This window comes from Anoplopoma fimbria, chromosome 6 (assembly GCF_027596085.1).
Source record: "Anoplopoma fimbria isolate UVic2021 breed Golden Eagle Sablefish chromosome 6, Afim_UVic_2022, whole genome shotgun sequence".
Taxonomy (NCBI): Eukaryota; Metazoa; Chordata; class Actinopteri; order Perciformes; family Anoplopomatidae; genus Anoplopoma; species Anoplopoma fimbria.
In genome coordinates, this window is record NC_072454.1 from 22,179,741 (window position 1) to 22,202,280 (window position 22,540).

Below are 22,540 nucleotides of genomic sequence, written 5' to 3' on the forward strand. Positions count from 1 at the left end.
GATGTGAGGGTCTAAGGACAGAGGATGTGAGGGTCTAAGGACAGAGGATGTGAGGATCTAAGGACAGAGGATGTGAGGGTCTAAGGACAGAGGATGTGAGGGTCTAAGGACAGAGGATGTGAGGGTCTAAGGACAGAGGATGTGAGGGTCTAAGGACAGAGGATGTGAGGGTCTAAGGACAGAGGATGTGAGGGTCTAAGGACAGAGGATGTGAGGGTCTAAGGACAGAGGATGTGAGGGTCTAAGGACAGAGGATGTCACATGTGCACAGATTGTAAAGCCCTCTGAGGCAAATTTGTAATTTGTGATTCTGGGCTATACAAAATAAACTGAATTGAATTGAATTGAATGTTGCATGAATGTTAGTTAGAGTCTGATGGTGGCACCTTGCATGGTAGCCTGTCATCAGTGTGTGAATGGGTGAATGATATGTAATATACTACTGACTGTAAGTCGCTTTGGATAAAAGCGTCTGCTAAATGACTGTAATGTAATGTAATGTAATGGACAAGAGATGCAGCTCATGATCCAATCTGATTCCCCGGCAGAGGGAGGTCTGGTGCTGCAGAACACACATGCCAGGAGGCAGCAAAAGGCACGGCGATGACGCAAAAGGCTCAGTCATAGGTAGCCCCAACACGAGACGTTCAAACTCCACTCAAAAGTCTGGGAATTTCATGCTTCCATACTTCCAAAAAAGGATTAAAAAAAAAATAGGTTAAGACGTTTAAGGTAACATCACGATCATGTGATAATTTTGCTGAATCAATTGTGCAAAACATTAATAAGTTCATTTGTGTTTGTTTATGTTGTTACCACTCACTACTGGGATTTGCAGCATGCACATTTTTAAATATATTGGAATATATAACTGAAATACTTCAATGTATTGGATGTATGCCGAATTAAAGACTGGGTCCTAAAGATTTGGGAAACTCCGTGATTGAATTGTATGTTAGAGCCTGTGCAAAGGGGATCCCAAACTTTCATATTTTTGAATGGAGTTTTGATCAAGAGGCAGAGATGAGGTGAGGTGGACACCCACAGTGTCTGCTGCTGCTGACGTGTTTTTCTACGCACACAGACAAGCGAGCAAACGACACCTCTAATTTAATGTCGCCTCCACAAAACAGGATCCGCACGTTTTCCGCTCATAAATAAAACAGTCAAGGACATGACATCGATACTGTCGGTTAAAAAACCAGCGTCAAGTTAGCCGTAACCTCATAATACGAAACCGGAAATACAGGTCATCTGGTTTCAAAATAAGCGTGAATTTCCAGGGCAAACTCACGACGTGTATACAAGGCGACAAGGCCAAAAATACAATATTAAAACCTCCTACGTGAAAGAACACCATCAGTCTACCAGGCTTAATGATGAATGAAATCCGAGTATTGCTCATCCTGTGATTTAGCAAGTATTTAGAGTGTATTTATACATATTTTGATGCAAGCAATAAAGCGAGTCAAACGTGTTTTCGTTTAGTTTTCTATAAATGTATTTTTAAAAAAATGGGATTTCATGTTATCATTAACCTCTCAGTATAGTTAATTTATTGTGCTATTTATTGCCTCAAATTCAAATAAAAAAAAAAAAGTTCCTGTTGGTTCTTTCGACTGTACAAAATAACGCAAGAGCCCGACGGGGACTTTATTTTGAAAATGCAAAACGGAAACTGTATATTTCTTCAGTCACTTGCACAGATCAATAGTGTTCGTTTTTGGCTTAATTCTGACTGGACAAGCATTAACTATGTTTTGCATTCTACAACATAAATGTATTGAAAATGAAAAACATATATTGTATAACCGGAATTAACGTAACACACTTTGGTATTACGCTATTGGCGTCCAGCTCAGAGAGATGCAGCGTTGGGCACAGCAGTGACTCCCCTATGGATAACGTGACAATATGCTGCTAGCTTTAGCAAACCGCTAGCAGGTTGAATCTTTTAATATTAACATCATTGTCAGGCTTACCTTTCGCCTCACAGTCAGCACAGTACTTGTTGTCTGTTTCCCTCAGCATTTGAGACAGGATGACCTGATGCTGCTCATTCAGTTTCTGGGCTTTTTCTCGCTCCGACCGCGTCGTCATTTCGCCAAAGTCTGGAAGTGATTCCCTCTTGTGTCGAGCCGATACAAACCCACAGAGTCTTCAGCCTGTGTTAATAAAGGTGGGACATCCCCGTCAGAGCCGCAAAACTGTACCGCCCGTATTCAGCTAGCTTGCAACCTGCTAACAAGGTAATATGGATCCAAGGCGAGCATCATCCCTGCTGCCTTCAAGGCTGTCGGAATTTCTACATCTGAACAGAATTCGCTTTATTGGCCAAGTATGTTTTGACACACAAGGGATTTGACTCCAGTAGCTCTCAAGGTTCTTACATACACTTGTACAAGATTCACATACAGAGCCAACAGAGATGAGCAGACATAAACAAAGCTTATAGCTATTATGTGCAGGCACCTTGTATAATTTCATTAACTAATGTATAAAACACTTTGAGCTGCATCTTACATTAGACTGGTTCTTCAACATAAAAAACGTAATCTTTAACAAAGCATCACATTCAATAAGCTTCTAATAATTCTAATACAGTTGTTATTATTATCATTACTGATAGTAGTGGTAGAAGTAGTAATAGTAAGAGAGAGACACACAACCAACCCTCCAGCTCCACCTGCTGGCTGGCTGGCTCCTACTTCCCATCAGAGGCTTTTAGATATCGTTATCATTCAATTGGAAAAATAGAAATTCTCATAAAGGTTCATTATAATTAGATTATTTTCACCCTGACCTTACATAAATCATTTCAACAATTTACAAACCCTATATTCCAGCAGGCCACTACACTTATAGGGTGAGCTATTACATATTACATTATTACATTACGGTCATTTAGCAGACGCTTTTATCCAAAGCGACTTACAGTCAGTAGTATATTACATATCATTCACCCATTCACACACTGATGACAGGCTACCATGCAAGGTGCCACCATCAGACTCTAACTAACATTCATGCAACATCCAGTCCACACCGATGGCAAGCCTTCGGGAGCAACTTGGGGTTAAGCGTCTTGCCCAAGGACACATCGACTGCCAAAGCCGGGCATCGAACCACCGACCCTCTGATTGGAGAACTACCTTGCTCTCCACTACGCCACAGCCACCCATATATATAGCTACATATAGTAGCACCTGATTGATTTTCTGTTGTTTGGGATTTTGAGGTTTATATCAGGACGGGGATTCCACAAGACTTAGTTATGTGCCAGTTTTACATTTTGTATGTCATTTTTTTCTGGGTGGGGAAAAAATTGTCTATCGCAATTAAAAGTGTAAACAAACAACAACAAAAAAGAAATAAAATGAAGCAGGAAACATTTCCTAGTATTCAGTCTGCATTTTCATGCAGTTGGCACACATGGTGATGTTTACTTGTTCCCTCCCTGTGATAAGCCTCTAAGTATTGCTTTGAGCGGTGCAGTAGACAGCAGGTTGAGTGGTATTGCTCCGTGGGAGAATGATATCAATGCTGGACTGCATTTCATTCAGCGGCACACAATCTGACACCCTGAATAACAATACGACCTAATGATAAAGAGCACATAAGACTAGTAGCCTTTTTGTTTGGGTTGCATGAAAAATGTTCGGTTTCACTTTTAATATTGACAGACAGCATGACCAACAGCAAAGAGACAGCTGTTAACAGTGTTAGACATTGACATGGCACATCAAGGCAGCAGCTACTCCTAAAATAAAATAAAATAAAACACAACAGGAATTAAAGTACATTGCTGACATTACATTTTCCATTACATTACATTACAGTCATTTAGCAGACGCTTTTATCCAAAGCGACAGCTGGGTTTATCAGAAATACTGGCAAAAATGTTCATTAAAAATCACATCATATTAAAAAAAAACACTGGGAGAAAGTGTTAAAAGGAGAAAGTACAAAGAATTACAATAAATTAATATCAAATATATAAGTATGTGTATAAAGTACATTATGTGTAATCACATGTGACTGTAGCAGATATACTCAACAAAATATAGTGACAAAGCTTTAGGTTAACAGAGTAGTTGTTAGCTTAGAAAAGTAATCTGTTGATTCTAAAAATGTAAAGTAAGAAATAGTTTACTTCCTCTTTATGGCAGACAGTGTCAACATACACGCCATGATACAAAACTAAAGCAGCACCAAGCTCACGTTCACATACATGATGTTCCTTCACCTCTTCAAATACAGTATAACATCACAGGAGCAGCCACATCACCAGTTGTTCCCCATGAATGTTTGATGAAATAAATAAGAAATAATACCACAGTTTTCATTACATGAAGCCAGCTGAAGACCGTCGAGTGTTTAAAACAGACACAAAAATGGTCCAACAAAGCTCTGAGACACGTCACCCTCGGTTTCCTACTTTCACATTAAAGCCTGTCCACCACTAGAGGACAGCAGAGGCTCATTCTAAGTCAATTTGTGTATCCTAAAGGGAGATTTTTTTCTTTAAACCATCAGAAATTTGGCAGTTTACTTCTCCCTTTAGCATTATCTACAGTAGCAACCACAGTTTAGAATTTATCACAGAGACTGAATTGAAAATAAGCTGTAAGAGATCAGTTATTGAGCTAATATCTGGCATAAAAATATGGCCAATAGGAGAGGAAAAGGGTTTGGTGAAAAGTCAGGGCCTGTGACATAGCTTGGGATGTTCTGAAACACACTTCAGCTTTTAAAACAATTAAAATACGAAAAACACACATCTTATATGTGCAGGCTTTTATGATGATGCAAGCCTCTGAAAAACTAAATAGAGAAAAAACAATCAAAGAATAATGATGCACAATAGGATTGTGAACTCATCGTGCATTTTGGTCCAGTTCTTGCGTGTAAACATTTGATGAAGCTTTGATTTTTGTGTGAATTCCTTGTGGATTTGCTGGGATTTCTTAATCCTGAGCTGCTGACCTTACTGACAACCGTAAATTGAATATCTGTTCTTTATAAAGGGAGACTGGAGTGTTTTCATGAACAAACAGTTTTGCAAACTAGCGTTTGATTAACTGTTATAATATCCCGTGCTTATGTTTTAACAGGATCCTGTGAGCTCATCAAGGGCCATGTCTAGAAGGTAGGCCACAAATTGAAAAAAACATGGGAAAACTCTTAATCCTTGCTACCTTAACCATTGGAGCTCAATGCTTAAACTTAACCATTGGAGCTCAATGCTTAACCTTAACCATTGGAGCTCAATGCTTAACCTTAACCATTGGAGGTCAATGCTTAACCTTAACCATTTGAGTTCAATCCCTAAACTTTACCATTCAAGGTCATTTCCTAACCGTAACCATTCAAGGTCAATAACCTTATGACTAACCGTAATTATTCAAGTACACTTGACGTAACTATTGGAGGTCAGTGCTTAACCATCACCCGCCTAGGTTTCTCAACCTGTAGGTAACCCTCTATACCTTCTATGCCCTTAAAAAGCTCTCCACCATGTTGAAGGTCTTCCGCTTTTGGACAACAACAGCGGGTTGCATTTACATAGCTTGTTGTTTGCTATCCCAACAGGACTGGACATATATATATATATATATATAAGGTTGGTTAAAAACAGAACAGATATATATATATATCTGTTCTGTTTTTGACTGGGAGCTGATCTTTTCAACATAAATCAATCTCTCAAACTATCTGTTAAGTTTGTAGCAAACGCTAGCTAACGCGAGTGTCAGGTCGGCAACTTAGTCGAAACACCTGATATATTTGCTAAGCAAACATTTGCTAAGAAATAAGAGCAACAATCATAGTTAGCTGATTGTGTAACGTATTTTGTAAAAAATTAGTAAGACAGATGCCAACACACATTTTTAGAGTTTACTAGCCCAATTCAAAAACTGCTGATATATTTTGAAACTTTTGGTAGCTAGCTAGCTGAGATGGTCAGTGTGTAGCAGACTCAACAAGCAATACAGACTCAACAAGCAAATTGTCAAGCCACCATAAACTGCTATCATTACAAAATTAGAAGCTTGGAAAATGCCGATATCAGCTGGGAAACGAAGGCAGGTTAAGTTATGTGCCCTTTCACGTTTTCACTTGGCTTTTTGTGAGATCTTTTTCAATAGTAAGCCTATAGGAGAGAGAGCCATGGTTCTCTTAATAACCCCAACGCTCTGTTTACTCAAGGGTAAATAGGATAAGTTGGGGGATATAACACGAATAATGCATATAAAGACACCATTTGAAATGGTCCAATGTTCAAAATGCTGTACCAAAAAGGAGCAGTGTTTCAATAGATAAACAGGTTGCATGAGGCCAAATTCTTAACCAGTCATTTAAGGGGGTTAATGTTTGACACTGTCTGCTGACGGTCAGCAAATAAAAGCCCGGGCACATCTTCTTAACAACTCTGTGCATTAAGAAATCTATTTTTTTCTTAAAGCTGGGCCCAAACAGTCCTTTTTTCATTCTGAACATGCACCATAATCGTGTAATTTAGTTATGACAAAAGCTTAACAGCATTTGGCGTTTTTAGTGTTCTACGGGTAATGTTGGTCTTTGTATTTGCTGTCCAAAGATAAAAACAAAGAAACGCGCCTGACGATGCTCTAATGTACAAACGTATGGCCGTGAGCATCTCACACAGCATACCAGACAAACACAACTACGACGTTAATGGGAATGTTTAAGGGGTATTTTACATGAATTAAAAAAATAAAATAAAAATACAAGAAATGATACTTCTAGTGAAAAAAACCAACACTTTTTAGCTAAATTGAGGAATTGCTTTCCGAATTAATAATTAGACAAATTCTTTGTATTCTTATCTGGGTAAAAATTCTTAAATGGAAACCCACTTATTGAGAACAATTGACCGAATTTCTAAGCACAAAGCACCACAAGGTACACTGTAGACTGTCTATGCTTCAGAGACGGACTGTTACTATGGCACAACCATCAGTGACCATGTTTTTTTGAAAGGACACCGAATCAGATTGGTGTCCCGTCAGCAGCAACATCAGAAGTACCGAAAGGTCAAAAAGGTCAGGGGGCAAGAAGAAACTAAAAGTCTCGCTGAGTTCACAGGACAGACTCGATGGCTTCTGGCATGGCAGCCGAGGCTTTGGTTTGGTGCGTGACGAGAGGCGAAGTCTCCTCCTCCGCCTGGACGTTGGCCACCGCCTCCACCCGGACCTCCGCCAGCTCCCCTTCCAGCTGCTGCTGCTCCTGCTGCTTCTTCATCTCCTGCTGGTTGATGTGGTGGAGGATTCCGGCACCCAGGGCGTCACCCTCCACATTCACCACCGTGGTTGTGCGATCCCTGCACACAGAGTGGTCTACTGTTAGCAAACATTTGGAGTAAGCAACCACCACCAGGGGTTTCATTTGTCTTTGTTATAAGCTGCTTCTATTCATGTTTGAACCTTTTGGAGTTACATGTATAGTATTTCCTCACTAAGAAAACTAAAAGAAAGCACTAAAAGGAGCAAAACACACTCTTTATCAGCTCCCACCAGCAAATACATGGAACCACTCTTCACAAAGCCATCTTATCTTCATAGCTCAGATGGTTTTGTCCCACAACAGGAGAAAACAAACCCTGGAGTGACTTTTGATAGACACATTTTTGCACCACCTGGGACCTGTCTTTTGAAACAGATGTAAAGCCTTTAACTATCTCAACCTGTTCCTATTTAACCTGCTGCTGTGTGTGTTTGTTTTCTCTACTACTGCAAGGCAAATGTTTCTTGGGGGGGGAAAAACAACAGGCTTGTATTTTCTCAAACTGTTAACCTCCGTTTCCACTTGTTTGCATACCAGTTGGGAACTTTGGTCTTGTTTCCCCTACTGTATTGTTGGCAACGTGTGTGCAGACGTGATCGGACGCAGCTGTGTGTGTTTTCAGTGGGGCTTCTCGTGGCTTTACTCACACAATCCAGTCAACAGCCAGCATGAGTGACAGGTCGTTGGTCGGCAGGCCGATGGCCTCCAGGATGATGGCGATGGTGATGATGCCGCCGGCTGGGATGCCTGCTGCTCCTACACTCGAGGCTGTCGCTGTCACCCTGTGAATAATGATGAAATTATCAGATGAATTATACAGTACTAGAAGGTTGACCTCTTGCTGGGAAATGTCAGAACAGTCTTGTGTGTGTTGCCCTCTCACAGGATGGTGAAAATCTGCCCAGCGTTCAGCTCAAAATTGTTGAGTTGAGCGATGAAGACGGCCGCGATACACTGGAATATGGCCGCCCCGTCCATGTTGACGGTGGCCCCGATGGGGAGGATGAAGCGGCTGATGCGTTTGTCCACGCCGTTGTTCTCCTCCACGCATTTTATCATGGAGGGTAGAGTGGCTGAGCTGTTGAGCAAATGGAGACCACAAAACAGACTTTTTTTGACAGGATTTCAAGTGCAGCACTACTTTGCAAATCAAAAGATGTAAACTGAGCTTTACCAGTTTTTGGGGCTAAAAATGTCAAGTATTTCTTGACTGGTTCTACAGAAAAGCTAAACGTGGTTTATGCCCTTTGCAAAGCATTAATAGTTTATCCTCATAATATATTTATATCACTGAAACGGTCATCTGGGTACCATGTTATGTAACAGCTTACCTGGAGCAGGTGGCGAAGGCCGTGGTGAAGGGCGTGATGAGGCCCGACAGGAAACTGAAGGGGTTCTTGCGTGTGAAGGCAAAGTAGATGAGGGGTAGAACGATGCCCCCGTGGATGATGTGGCCCAGGATTGAAGCAAAGATGTATTTCCCCAGACTGGTGACCAGAATAACCATATCCTCCATCTCCACAATCTTACTGCCCACCAGGAACATGATGCCAAAAGGGATATACCTGAGAGACGCAAGAGGTAAGCATTAACAGGGAATGACAAAGAGAAGGAAAGCATGTGGAATGTGGAATGATAACAGTAACAAAGGTTTAGAACAGTCAGTGCCTTTAACATACTCAGTATTGTCACAAAATACCATCAGATGCAGTCCAAATATACTATCAATGCCCCTGAATTTTCCCACATGCATTTAACTCTACTCACCACATGATCCAGGACACCAGCACCATGGTGGCCTCGTTGAAAGCATTGAAGAACCGGATGAGTTCTTCCCCCTCCTCTCCCAGCTTCCTCAGCGCCACGCCGAACACCATGGCAAATAACACCAGACCTAGGATGTTCATGCCATCTGTTTCGGTACCAAAGGGGACCTGAAAAAACACACAGCAAAGTAAGACTGTAGAAGACTGAATGGAGCGAAGGGATTGTGGGATGGAGAGTGGACGAAAAGTCTGAGAGAAAATGACTCTACTTCTCACCTGATTTATTACCTCAGTAAACATTGTAAACATGAGTTTATGGTCTCAATCTCTAGTTTCAAGTCTTCTTCAATACAGCATGATGTTCATTTAGTAAATTATGGTTCATTTAGAGTCAAATAGACCACAAAGGAGAGTATTATTTAGGACGGGCTTACTGTGATTAACAGGTCACTGTCGCTACTAGAGCCGTATATATGGCGTCTCTACAACACTCCTACGTATTCAAATTATGGTCACTACTAACATAGCGACGAACGTTTTCCAAGATGGCGACAGCAAAATCGCCGAACTCGAGGCTTCAAACCGGCAGTCAACAAACCAATGGGTGTCGTCACAATGACTCTGTCCACTTCTCATAAACATTCATTCATTCATTCATTCATTCATTCATTCATTAACCGCAACCGCTTATCCTGTTAAGGGTCGTGGGGGTCTGGAGCCGATCCCAGCTGTCATTGGGCGAAGGCAGGGTACACCCTGGGCAGGTCGCCAGACTATCACAGGGCCTTCTTTTATATATATATATACAGTCTATGGTTACAACAAGACTAACAGCAAAAACAATGCTAACAGCTTTGTTCACTGTTCTTGAGCACAGTGCGTCTCTGAGCTAAATGCTTTCAATTCAATCAGTAGTCACCGAGTAAATTCACACGGAACCAGAAATTTCTACCTTATGGTGGAAGCTAGAGGAAAAGTCAGATAATCATGAAAGTCATTAGGGACATCGTCTAGGAACCATGAATGTCTGTGCCACATTTTGTGCCAGTCCATCCAATAGTTGGAGGTCTTGTTCCAAGTCAGGGGGTAACTCAAGTCCTTGGGATTTATCCTCTGGGGACCATGACTGTCTGTGCAAGGTTACTTGCAATCCTTCCATTCGTCGTTGAAAGTATTTCAGTCTGGACCACGGTGGTGGGGCTACACATACTGTAAGCTTGGACTGGGACTTCATTTGTAGACTTTCAGTAAAGAGGTGGAAGCCTGTCAAACAATAGTGTTGATATATTCTGCAGTGGCTTATACAGCACCTCTCGCTACACAGTATGCTTGCGTAGGTGCACAGGTCTGGGGGCAGTTGAAGGATTCAGTGAACTGAATGATGGATAACAAATAAGGACAGGGACAAATCCTAGGCTCAATACCCATCCATTGTTCTGAGCTCTCCCACAGCTCCACCAGCTTCACCCCCTGGCACTGGTGGAGATGGGGGTGGGGAGCTGTCCAGCATGTCCCACGACAAATACCATGGAGCTATGCCAAGATCGGATCCCCCAACTGTTCCCTCATACTGGGTCAGTGGGGGAAAGCCATAGCCACTGGCAAGAAGTAGCGGGATTTAGAGGATTTTGACTGTATGTTCAAAATTTTGCAAATTGGAATCGCAACACTTTTAATTGATAAGGCGGTTTAGAGATGGGCCCGGAGCAGTGTGGAGGGACGGATTAAGAAGATCTGCAATGGGAGCTGCAGTGATGGGTGGGCACAATCTTTAAGAAGAACAAGTCCAGCTCAACAGACCCAGCTGTTTTTGATGGTCCAGTGGAAGCAGTTCCGAGGCAGCCTGTAGGGTGAGGCTATGTAACAATTATCTACGATCCAACATCCAATGCATCGAAAAGGCCCATGTGGCAACCTGGAAATCTGCAACCAGGTCTCTGCCAAACCTTGTTTGTTCCCCATTTACCCACACACCCAATGGCTGTCTGGTGGGTCAAGCTGACCCGGCTGCTGGTCAACACTTTTGACTGACTACATAAACAGAAACCATTTTGTCAGGCTTCATGCACTTGTTTAAAAGTTTTACCAGCCCAGACTTGAATGTAACAAACCAGACTTTTATGGGTGAACCACACGTGTGTCCTGTTTAACCACATGGCCAAGTCAATGATTTACAATTTTCAGGTGTCATTTCAACACATTGAAATAAGATATGCAAGACAGTAAAGACAAATCTGAACTGTTTTAGAATGATAAGAAACTGCATCCCCTTAAGGCAGCTGTGCATGCATGTCATGATATTTTCACATTTAACCTTATGGTGTGACATGGAGTCAGTTATATGACACATACAAGCACTGGAAATAATGGATACAAAATGTAATGAAACCACTGCTTAATTCTGAGGAAGTACGTGTTTGCTCAGTTTTGACAGCTTTATCAAGTTTTCTTTTTACAATTTACTTTTTAATGTGTGAACAATCTTGCCCAAGCTGTGCTATGGCCGTATGTGAGAAAAACAAATAGAATAGCCACCATGGGATTAACAAATGGCAACTGCACAGTTGCACCATAGACTGTAAATAAGAAGTGGACAAGGTCACCGTGACGTCACCCACTGGTCTGTGGCTCTAGTTTGGCTGTTGCCATCTTCATTTTTGGCCATCGCCGTCTTGGCTTTTTTGCAATTAGAAGTGACTAGAGGAGGTGGAGCTAAGTACAACTGAACCCTGCACAAGACATTTTTAGGAGACCAATATCACGAACTGAAAAACACACTGGGAAAAGGTTAAAGGTCTATGACGAAAACACAGACATCTACCAGACTGGACAATGCTGCGCTTGAGACCCGTCAATCACAAGTTAGCCAAGCCCTAAACGTCCATGTTCACTATGTTTACTAAGGTAATAAATCAAGTGAAATGTAGTTTTTTTTTACTCATAGACTTCTATACAATCTGACCTCCTTTTGCAACCAGAGAAGTCGCCACCTGCTGGCCATTACAAAAGATGCAGGTTTAATCATTTCCGCATTGGATCCACTTTTCAGACACGGAGGTTGCCGTCTGAGTGGCACGAGGCAAAACCATTGTGTGTGTGTTATGTGTGTGACTGTCTGCATGGGATGCTTCCATTTCATACCTTTTGATAAAGGGTTGTCCCATTGGTGTCGTTCCCTACGGCAACCATCTTGTAGTCAGTGGCATACTGCAACATAAGGGGAAGGAAAGCTTGTTATTAATTTTGTTGGGCGGTGTTCCGTCATGCATTTTTGTGGGAATACATTTTCACTTTGAAAACAAGACACACAACTCCAAGTGTGTTTATTAGTGAGAACTTGACACGGTGGAAGAGGCATTTTGGACAGAGCGAAGATAGCTGTTTCCCCCTGCTTCCAGTCTTTAGGCTAAGCTAAGCTAATGGCATCCCAGTTCCAACTTAGTACTTAACCCATTGAAATGGTTCTCAGCTCATTTTATGAAAGAAATTGAATAAATGTATTCCCACAAAATGTCAAACTACTGTTTCAATTTCAATCATTTTATCAAAGTGAAAACATTGAGTGATAGATTAAATTTATTTTAGATGGTATCAAAGTTGCTCATAGTGTATTTTTAAAATGTTTCCTAAGCATAGTTTCTTCGTCTGACGATGGTGGAAGAAATTACATTACTCTAGAACAGGGGTGGGCAATTATTTTTCCCAGGGGGCCAAATGAGCAACTGAAAATATTTTGGAGGGCCGGGCCAAAATGCCGAACTCAATTATGCATAATATACATTTTATTTCTATATAAAAAGCAGTAAATGGCATTGTTTTGACCGCTGGTAAGAGTGTATGTTATTATTTGGCAATTAAAAGGTGAGGTTAGCTTTCAAAAATATCATTTATTCAAATAGAATTTCCAAAATGATAAACAAAATGTGAAACATTTGACTCATTTTCAGTCACATTAATAACAAAGGGCATTTTGAGTTTCATATACTATTGAAACAAGGATTTTCTTAGCTTTCTAAAGACATCACATCATCTTTGTAGCCAAAATAAACAAGACATGTCACTGAACTGTGTAACTGTGTAAAGAAAAGTGTCCCAGTTTTGTAGCCTTTTTGACTTTACATGCCTATATTAAACATTTAATGTTTTCAGAACTGTGCAAAAAAAAAAAAAAAAAAAAAAAAGAAAAGAAAATTGTACTCTTTAAACACGGCGACATGCTCCCCACAAACCAAACACACAGGTTCACCCTGGACTTCAGTAAAGAAAACATTAGTAGTCCATATTTGTTTGAAAGTTCTGCTTTCGGCATCCACTTTCCTCTTTTTGGCATGAGCCCACATTTTCGCATTTTTCAGGGGTGACAGGTTGTCAATCACACGCATTTCACGTGCACAGTTGACGTGCACGATTGCGTGCACTGTGAGAATAAATGGGCTTCAAAATAAAAGCAATGCGGTTTTAGTCCACCCATAAGATAATTAGAAAATATGTTTTATTTTCTAATTATCATGTAATCTTTCGCGGGCCGGTCCGTACAATGCCCAGGTCTGCTCTAGAACAACGTCTGCACATTGATCTTAAAAGGAATGCAGCGTGTGCATTGAGTTGGGGGCCAGTTTGACTCCGTCTACTTTCAGCAGCGAAAACCAGGACCCCCCCCCTGCATTTCTTTAAAAAGCCCTCTAGGATAAAGGTTCCTGACATCATGACAGATCTGACTTTAAATGAGGCTATAGATTCTGGAAACATACTAAGGCATTCCGACAGTTACATTACCTGACCTTAATCGTAAAACTAAAATGACTGCCTTCCCCATAGGCTAAATCTTACACTTCATTTGTTTAAATGTCTGTTTAAGCATCTAGCTGCTTGTCATGTTGTGTTAATCTCCCCTCTCCTCTGCTTTCTTGGTTTAATCCACCGTTGGACCCATTCCTCAGGGGCTCTGCCACAGTATAGGCTGGCTGGTGGGGGTGAATATTGAACTCTGTGGCCTGGCTGTACTTTGAAACTCCATTTCCGCTCCCTGTGAGAAGTCACTAGCTTGTTTGTGAATTTATAATCCACCGACCTGGTTTTAGGCGAGTTTGGGGCAATCGGTCCGGATCTGTGGGTGTGTGTGCTTTTACTGTGTGCATAGTCTTTGTGTATCACTGCATCCCCAAATATTGAACTTTCCTGGTTCTCATTTTAGCCTTAACAGCCGTGAACATAATTCTAGGAAGCGGAGCGGGGCCGCGTTCAAAAGCAGCGAGCCGAGGCAGGTTGCTAGGCTGGCTGGAATGGAATGGTTTCGCCATGGTAACGGTTGGTTAGGGACAAGGAAAAAAGCGTTTTTGGCGAGGAGTGGAAAGCAGCGGTCTCTATTCTGAGCATCTCCTCATTAAGAGGCCTTATGAGGCTCTCAGCGCCGATTTACTGCTGCTGTAAATGAACATTGAGCAGAATCCGCGTGGTTGCTGGAATAAATTCTGATGAACAGTCCACACAAGACAGAACGTGGTGATCAAAAAGGGGAATTAGTGGAAATAAAAGGTGTGGACAATGTGGTGTGGTGAGGAACTCACAGAACGGAAAGCAGCAGCCACCAAGTTCGCTGGGAATAAATTCCTGAGAAAGAAAGAGAAAAACTAGTTATCTCCACAGAAAATGTTGTTTTGCCTTGTTTGATATTTTTTTTGATGGACAAACTGGTAATATTTAAGCCTCTGGTTTGTTAAAACAAACAGCAGCTGAACTCTGACAGTCTTCCAGAACTCTGTGGTTGGCCTATCTAAAAGATAAATGTTCACAGGATTGGTTTGTCATCACACACTTTGGCTCGTCTCCCAGGACTTTCCAGACAGAGCAGTTTTTCTGGCACTAAGCTACTGTCTGGTTCATGTTTTATTAAAACAAATCAACAAGGTCTTTACTAGGATTAGATATTCCTGGAGGAATCACTGCATTCATTTACATTTTAGTTTTCCTTTATTTGATAGTCAAACCGAGATTTGATAGTCTTCAAGAGACGTTCATAAAAATAACAAGATGACACCTAGTTCGGTTATGTGTTTTCCCCAACGATTTCTTCTAAAAATGACCTTCCCATTCAACAAAATGTATTATTGTATTACGTTTTGAGAGAAAATTATTTTGTTGTGGATTACATTTGCTTTTGATGTATCATAAATGGGTTTCATATGAGTCCCCAGAAGTCCATCTAAAGAGGAGATCAGGGTGGTTGATTGGTTAAAAAAAAAACAGGTAGACACTAAAGTTTGTGTCCGTTGTGAACCAAGTACTTTTGTTGTCTAAACATAACCAAGTAGTTTTGATGCGGTTTTTTTTGTTTGTTTTTTTGTTCCAACTTCGTCATTTTAGGCCAAACTATGATGTTTTTTACTGAACCTTACCAAGTAGTTTTTTGCTTAAACTTAACCAAATAGTGTCATAGCAGAACTTAACCAAGTAGTTTTTTGCCTAAACTTAACCAAGTAGTGTTATTGCAGAACATAACCCAAGTAGTCGTGTTGCCAAAACCTAGCCAAGTAGTTTTGTTGGCTAAACCTAGCAAAGTAGTTTTGTTGTGTTTTTTTGGTTTGGTTTCATGTCAACTTACAATGTTAACCACATGTTTCAAACTGTTTCAATCTGTGTCTGTTATCCGGGAAGAAAAAAAAGTTTCCCTCCAAACTCAAATGAGAGTGCAGTTCAGTTGTATGGGAATGTAATTATGTAGGAGACAGGGTGGGTTTTTCCTGCTGGTTTAGGAGTTTACAGACTCCTGTATATTCTGATATTAAAAAAACAAAAAACAGAATGACTTCATCCATGGACAGTTGTCTTTCTCATCATTCAGAAAGTCCAGTCAGCCAAATATTTACTCAAATTACTAATTGTGACTCCCAAAACAAGAACAAAAAAAGAAAAAAGTTTGATAATTGATTTCTCATCCAACAGAGTTTCTCTCGTTGGATTAAGATAAGATAAGATAAGATAATCCTTTATTAGTCCCGCAGCGGGGACATTTGCAGGCTTACAGCAGCAGAGAGTAAAGATTGCATATTATAAGGAGTAATTTTCAATTTTGACTGATAAAGATGGAGTTTTGCCACATTTGGTGTCACTGTCTATAGCTACCTACAAAGGTGTTATGATTGTATTCTTACCCTATAATGAATGACAGATCATGTTATTGACTATTGCCAAGACATAAAAACAGTGTTGACAGGGCGTGAAGCGGTTGTACCAAAGATCACGGTTAACCAAAGGTCAAGATTAACAAAGTTCCATTGGTGAAACAGGATACTATTGTATGTTGCTGTTGGTAGACAACACTCAACCAACCATGCAATTGTGAGAATTCATCCATTGCTGTTAAACTCATACATTCTATGTAAAAAATATTTATTTATTTTATGTATCTTGTTCGTTTATTTGTTGTCACTTGTTATTTCATTTTGTTTCTTAGTTTAGTTTTATCCTAACGATTGTTCTTAATGTTTCTTCTATTGCACTGTTTTGCTGGCTTGTCTGTCGAAGCACTTTGTAAACCTTGTTTTTAAAAGGTGCTATATAAATAAAGTTATTATTATTATTATTATTATTATTATTATTATTATTATGTGTTCATGTCTACCATTGGTTTGCCATTTGAAAGTGACAGCCAAAGGCATTTTAGCTCATCAAAACTCACAGAGGTCTATCGTGTGAGTGCATGTTCATTATTAACAACAAAACAAACGTTTTTTAATAGCTGAGGTGGTTATTTAACTCGTAAGCACCCAGTCGACTGGTTTACCTCATTTGAATGCATGAGCTGCTGCTGATAGCCACTCGTAAAGCATTCACTTTCAGCTAATTTTGCTACAACTCAACTTTAAGATTAGTCCACATAAAATGTAATAAAACCAATGAATAACATATATAAATCTTAACTCACAAGATTCATTTATTAATTGAGAGTATGCAATAGTCTGCTGCCATTCTAACAGCCCTGTGAGCTCTTTAGCAGCGTCTTAAGCTAAATGCTAACATGAAGTTGTTTAGCAGGTTTAAAGGTTCTCTTGAAGACATTCAGAGCATTGATTTAGCAGCAGACAACTATCTGCTACATAAAGAGGTCGAGGAGTAATGTCTACCTGAGCCGAGAGTAGAGTCAATATCTGAGCTACTCTGTGCTTTGTTGTTTGCACTGTGCGGCTCAGCTGCTGCCGTGTTAAGAGCTGTCAGGAGGTTGTGGATATGCTCTGAGTTTTAATCTCCAGCTTCTTTAATGCTCACAATGTTACCATTTCAGTTCAGTATGCTAACATTTGCTAATTAGCACTATTGTTGTCACGGCATTAGACTAGAAAACCCAAAAGTCTTGAGGAAAAGTCAGGACATCACTAAAGTCAGTTTGCTTAATTCTCTGTGGAGCAGGATCGTCTGTATAACATTTCATGGCAATCCATCCAATAGTATTTGAGATATTTCTGTCTGGAGCCAAAGTAAAAGACCTAAAAAAAAATGAAATAACAAATTACTTGGGACCTTTAAGCAATGATAATTTAAAAATCCTTTATGACAACTTTTGGTTGACAGTATTTCTGTAAAGGCACCGAGCTGAGTTTATTTTCTCTACTGTAAAACAAGCATACAGGGATTACTGGAAGCCTGCAGGCCTTTTCCATGTATTAGTGTGTTTGTTGTAACTGTATCCACTGTGGCCACACTATATTGTGCAAAGAAATACAGACTTTGCTCTCATCTATTCCCATGGCCAGACCACAGCCAAGCAATTTAGACCATAACCCCATGACCCACGTCAACTCTACCTTCAGTCTAGGGCCAAATGCTGCATCAGCTGTTAAATATGTCAGTCACACTGGCCACACTGGCAGATGATACCGTCACTTAGTCATTTCTTTGTTTCATAATGCTGCTAAAAATGTAATTGTTTGGTTAAATTCTTGCACCCACACAGGGTTTCATACTCTTCTTCTTTCCATGGGGGGCGATAAGGTTTCCTGCTGTCACATGAGTAGGGTGAGGATCTGGATTAACTCTGGGAAACAAGAGCTGAAAGCTGGCATGCTTTTCCCAACGGGAGCCCCACTGCCTCCTCTCTGTGGACTGCTTTTTCAAAGCGGTTATGTAACAACTTGATTTTCTAATTAATTGAAGCCAAACATTGTTCAAGATCCATTTAATTAAAGGCAGCAGATGCGGGTTATTCAGCTAATGTGGTCAGGAGTGATTCTGACTTTCTGGTGTCTCTACACATTCTGAGTCAAACTCTTTGAGGTTTTCTATAATAGCTGGACATACTTGTCCAAATTAAGATTCATTCTCCAATAAGATATTTATTGTCATATATTAACATTATTTTTCTATAATTAGAATTTGATCCTTTTCTAGCTGTTTGTCCCAGCTAAGAGAAAAAAAGCGTTAATTAAATTGTTTTTTACGTTAATAACCATAATTGATACTACGCGTTTTATCAACGTATCCTCATACAGCTGGCTGTATGATATCTTACGAAAAGTTATTTTGGCAACAAAACTACTTGTTCAGGTTTAGGAAAAGAGCGGGGTTTTGGTTAAAGTAAGAATGTTTGTAAAATAAGTATGTTTGTTGCGTAACTGTGTAACTGGTATTAGTTAAAGACGTAAGTTACGTAACAAACTGCGATCTCCTAGGTGAAAGTATTTTGTTTGGGTTAAAATGAATATGATTGTTATGTAAAATAAGTATTTTTGTTACGTAACTATTTAGCTGGCATTAGATAAGGATGTAAATGACATAACGAACAGTTGTCTCCTTGGTGGAAGTCCTCTGTTTGTGTAAAATTAAGTACGTTTCTTATGTAAAATAAGTATGTTTGTTGCGTAACTATTTAACTGGCATTAGATAACGAAGTGAGTTACGTAGCGAACTTAATCTTCTGAATGAAAGTCCTGTGTTTGGGTTAAAATAAGTTGTTGTATAAGTATGTCTGTTACGTGACTTACGTAACTAGCATTAGTTTAAGATGTAAATTACATAAAAAACAGCGGAATATGTTGGTTACGTAACTTATGGAACTGGCATTAGTTAAGGACGTAAGCCAGGTAACAATCAGCGGTCTCTTGTGTTTGCCTAAAAATATTTGTTACATAAAAATGTGCATCTTTGTTACGTAACTGAAGTAACTGGCATTAGTTAAGTAAGTAAGTTACCGAACAAAAGTTACTTAAAAGGACTTTTGGTTTTGCACTGGACACACACAGTGATCTCCTGGGCGAAAGTCCTGAGTTTGTTTCACCAATCCAATCTGACTGCCTTCATGACTTTGCCACTCATTTTGTAAGTATGAGTTAAATTTGAGATCAGTTGTTTGACATCATGAAGAGATTAGATATATGTGGGAAGGTTTGTAAAATAATGGTGTTAAGCTTGGAATAATGTTAAAGGAATTTTTCTTTCTTGTCACATATAAGCTCAAAGGGAGATTCAGAGGAACTGTTTGTCCCAGATATGAGAGTGTGTTGACAGAGGAATAGTACAACCCTCACAGGGAAAAGGAGCAACTGATAAAGACAATATTTGGACTGGAGCATGGTGTCCAGGAAGCTACACAATCCGATGCTCCCACCAAGGTTAAACACCTCCCTGCCCTGACTGGTATTTCTATCCTCTTAAAGACTACAAACCACCAGTCCAAATTCACCAGCATTAGGCATAAGAGTTCAGAATCCTGTACTGGTCTAATCCTTCCTGGAACATTTAGAGCAATTGGTCACCAGTACAAATATAAACTCTACAAGACTGGGAAATAAAATCCGCCTGTCCACCTGCTATTGTGATAAGGGAGGAATGCTGACTGCAGCGGACGGTTTTCAGTTTGTACTACGCGGTGCTGCTGCTGGGGTTTCATCCCTCCACCTCTTTCGCCTGCCTCAAAATACACTCCGCTCTTTCAACAGCTGTCAGCATTCCCTCAAACCGTGGGAACTTCTTATTAGGACTCCTCCTGGACCAGGTTCTGAACAGGCTAGTAGCTGGACGTTTCTGGACACAAAAGGAATGGTTGTCCACTCATTCCCTGCTCACAAAAGTAGAATGCTGCCACTTAAACACAGCCCAAAAATGAGGTAAAAAAAATAATTATTATATTATGGTGCCCACTCAATCAGATCTTGAGTCCACCATGCCCTCTTTCCTTTTCCACTCAAGAGGCAAAGCAGGAAGAAAAGCATGACCAAGTGGCACTTCAGCATTGCCTTAAGCTGCATGCTGGAGTCAGTGGTGGGAGAAGCACTTAGATCGTTTACTTGAGTAAAAGTAGGACAAAGTACAAATACCTCAAACATGTTATTTAGTTAACTTTCCAGCACTGAACTGAGCTGCATGAGGTGGAAAGGATTTGAGTATTTGAGGGTTGACTGTTGTTGCTTTCACAAACTATTTACACAATGAGTTGTTCTATAAATATTCATCAGTAATGTGGATATAATAACTTAATGAGTAATAGGCAAATAATAGAACAGCTGGAACCGTCTAGTGAGTTCAGAAAATGACATCACTTAACTATAATGCAGCCTTTAAAACCAGGGAAAGATAACAACTATGCCATATTACGATATCCACGATCTAAGAAAAGATCTAGTCTTCTATCACGATATCGATATAATACCAATGTATTACAAATGATCTGATTCCAGCTTAATACATTTGAAAAATATTATTTATACATATTTTTGTTTTTTTTTTACCATTTTCTCATTCTTTGGGCCGAACAACTAATCGATTAATCGAGAAAATAACCGACAGTTTAATACAGTTAAACTGACAGTTTAATTTTTACCATTTTCTCATTCTTTGGGCCGAACAACTAATCGATTAATCGACAGTTTAATTTTTACCATTTTCTCACAACTGACAGTTTAATTTTTACCAATCATTCTTTGGGCCGAACAACTAATTCGGAAATAACCGAAAATCGACAGTTTAAAAGTTAACCGACAGTTTAATGTTTACCATTTTCTCATTCTTTGGGCCGAACAACTAATCGATTAATCGAGGAAATAACCGACAGTTTAATACAAGTAATCGTTAGTTAGAGACCGGCTCTCAAGTCGATGCTGTGAGCTTCCTCAGTGTGATCCACTATGAATGGGGATTGCAGGTGTAAAGAGTCACACAGCACATACGCTGTTAACTTCATCTAACTTTATCTCATGACACTGTCATCGATCCCGATCCGGAGAAGCCGACCTCTTCTGACCGAACAAACATCACCGTTTAGTGGCTTTTTTTTTGTTCATCATCAGCTGCGGGCTACGCTGACCTGCTCCACGATATGTCACACTCATATACCCCCAACTCCCACTATACTGCAATACCCCACTCAGGGGCGCCGCTAGGGATTTTGGGCCCCATGAAAAGAATCTTTACAGGGCCCCCAACACAGCGGCAAAATTTTTTGATGCTTCCAAAACAAATAAAGGAATTGTTACCAGGACATGGAAAATAAAACATGTGTGATTATATGTTAGTTAATAACTTAGTGTCGTTATTTTTTCTGTATTATAATTTCATCATCATTAGGGGCCTCTCTGGGCCCCCCTCCATCATGGGCCCCTAGAATCCGTCTCCTTTACCCCCCCTTTTCGGCGCCCCTGACCCCACTAGATCTGCTCCTCCATCATCAGAGTCGGTACCTGGCCAGATCCAGGAACGAGTCTGCGGTCTCCTTGTCGTTGCTGACGGTCTCCAGCCCCAGGCTCAGGGACCCCGCACCCACGCCGGGCTTGATGATGAAGGCCAGCGCCACCCCGATCCCGGAGGCTATCAGCGTGGTCCCCAGGAAGTAGGCGACCGCAATGCCCCCCAGTTTGCCCAGGGAGCGGGTGTCCAGGCTGGCGGCGCCGGACACCAGGCTGCAGACGACCAGGGGCAGGATGATCATCTTCAGCATCCGCAGCAGCATCTCTCCGGGGAAGGCGAAGTAGGTCATCTGCGCCTTGGTGAGGTCCATGCCGCGGACCAGCGTGCCGAGCCCGACGCCCACCAGCACGCCGGACACGGTCATGATCACCAGCAGGTTCTTCCTCAGGAACTCCGTCAGCTTCTCCGAGCAGCTCCTCCGGGCGCTCTTCTCCTGCTGCACGATCCGGTCTGTGGACGCCGAGCTGGGCATGGCGTGGCCGTTGATCTCGCTCTTTTTCTCCATCTTTGCTTTTTTTTTTTTTGATTTCTCTTTTTTTTTATTTCTCTTCAGTCCGAGGAGTTCCGAGGTGCAGCGTGGGTCGGGATGCACACACACAGACGTTGTGTGGAGGCTGGTCCGGCGTGAGAGGCTGAGAGGAAGCAGGCAGCCAATGGAGACACGGAGCTCTGTGGAACATGCGCACAGGAGCCGGCCCTTTATATGGGGATGAAATGATGCAAGAGTAGAGGAGATTGCCGGGGTCTCTGGCAGTGTGGCACACTTCTGAATAAATGGGGTGACTAAAAAA

At 40.9% G+C, this 22,540-nt stretch overlaps 2 protein-coding genes across 5 annotated transcripts in view; both read right to left on the reverse strand.

Annotated features, from left to right (window-relative positions):
• smap1 (small ArfGAP 1) overlaps nt 1-2,266 on the reverse strand; it is a 105,649-nt gene extending 103,383 nt beyond the window's left edge. For all 3 annotated transcript variants that reach the window (XM_054600097.1, XM_054600095.1, XM_054600096.1), the window contains exon 1: nt 1,983-2,266. In XM_054600097.1, coding sequence (XP_054456072.1) covers nt 1,983-2,100 — 118 coding nt within the window. In that variant the 5' untranslated portion in view covers nt 2,101-2,266. The remainder of the gene's footprint in view (nt 1-1,982) is intronic.
• Nucleotides 2,267-3,637: 1,371 nt separating this feature from the next.
• Nucleotides 3,638-22,399, reverse strand: slc1a4 (solute carrier family 1 member 4). 2 transcript variants are annotated; one of them, XR_008531255.1, is made up of 9 exons: nt 21,743-22,399; nt 14,642-14,684; nt 12,216-12,281; nt 9,076-9,242; nt 8,640-8,873; nt 8,192-8,386; nt 7,956-8,090; nt 5,253-7,345; nt 3,638-5,198 (listed from the first exon to the last, which is right to left on the reverse strand). XR_008531255.1 is itself a non-coding variant. In XM_054600092.1 (8 exons), exons 1-8 carry the CDS (start codon nt 22,252-22,254, stop codon nt 7,105-7,107), a joined length of 1,593 nt encoding a protein of 530 aa, XP_054456067.1. In that variant the 5' UTR covers nt 22,255-22,399; the 3' UTR covers nt 3,638-7,104. The 2 variants fall into 2 exon arrangements, 1 of the variants encoding a protein (XP_054456067.1); XM_054600092.1 differs by having other exon boundaries at nt 3,638-7,345.
• Nucleotides 22,400-22,540: the final 141 nt, after the last annotated feature.

What these genes read in the sequence shown, in the direction of transcription:
- slc1a4 (XM_054600092.1), bottom strand. Translation starts at nt 22,254, where the DNA reads ATGGAGAAAAAGAGCGAGATCAACGGCCACGCCATGCCCAGCTCGGCG. An exon ending in TCGTTCCTGGATCTGGCCAG is followed by an intron (nt 14,685 to 21,742) that starts GTACCGACTCTG and finishes TTTCTTTCTCAG; the next exon opens with GAATTTATTCCCAGCGAACT. An exon ending in GGACAACCCTTTATCAAAAG is followed by an intron (nt 9,243 to 12,215) that starts GTATGAAATGGA and finishes GTGTTTTTTCAG; the next exon opens with GTCCCCTTTGGTACCGAAAC.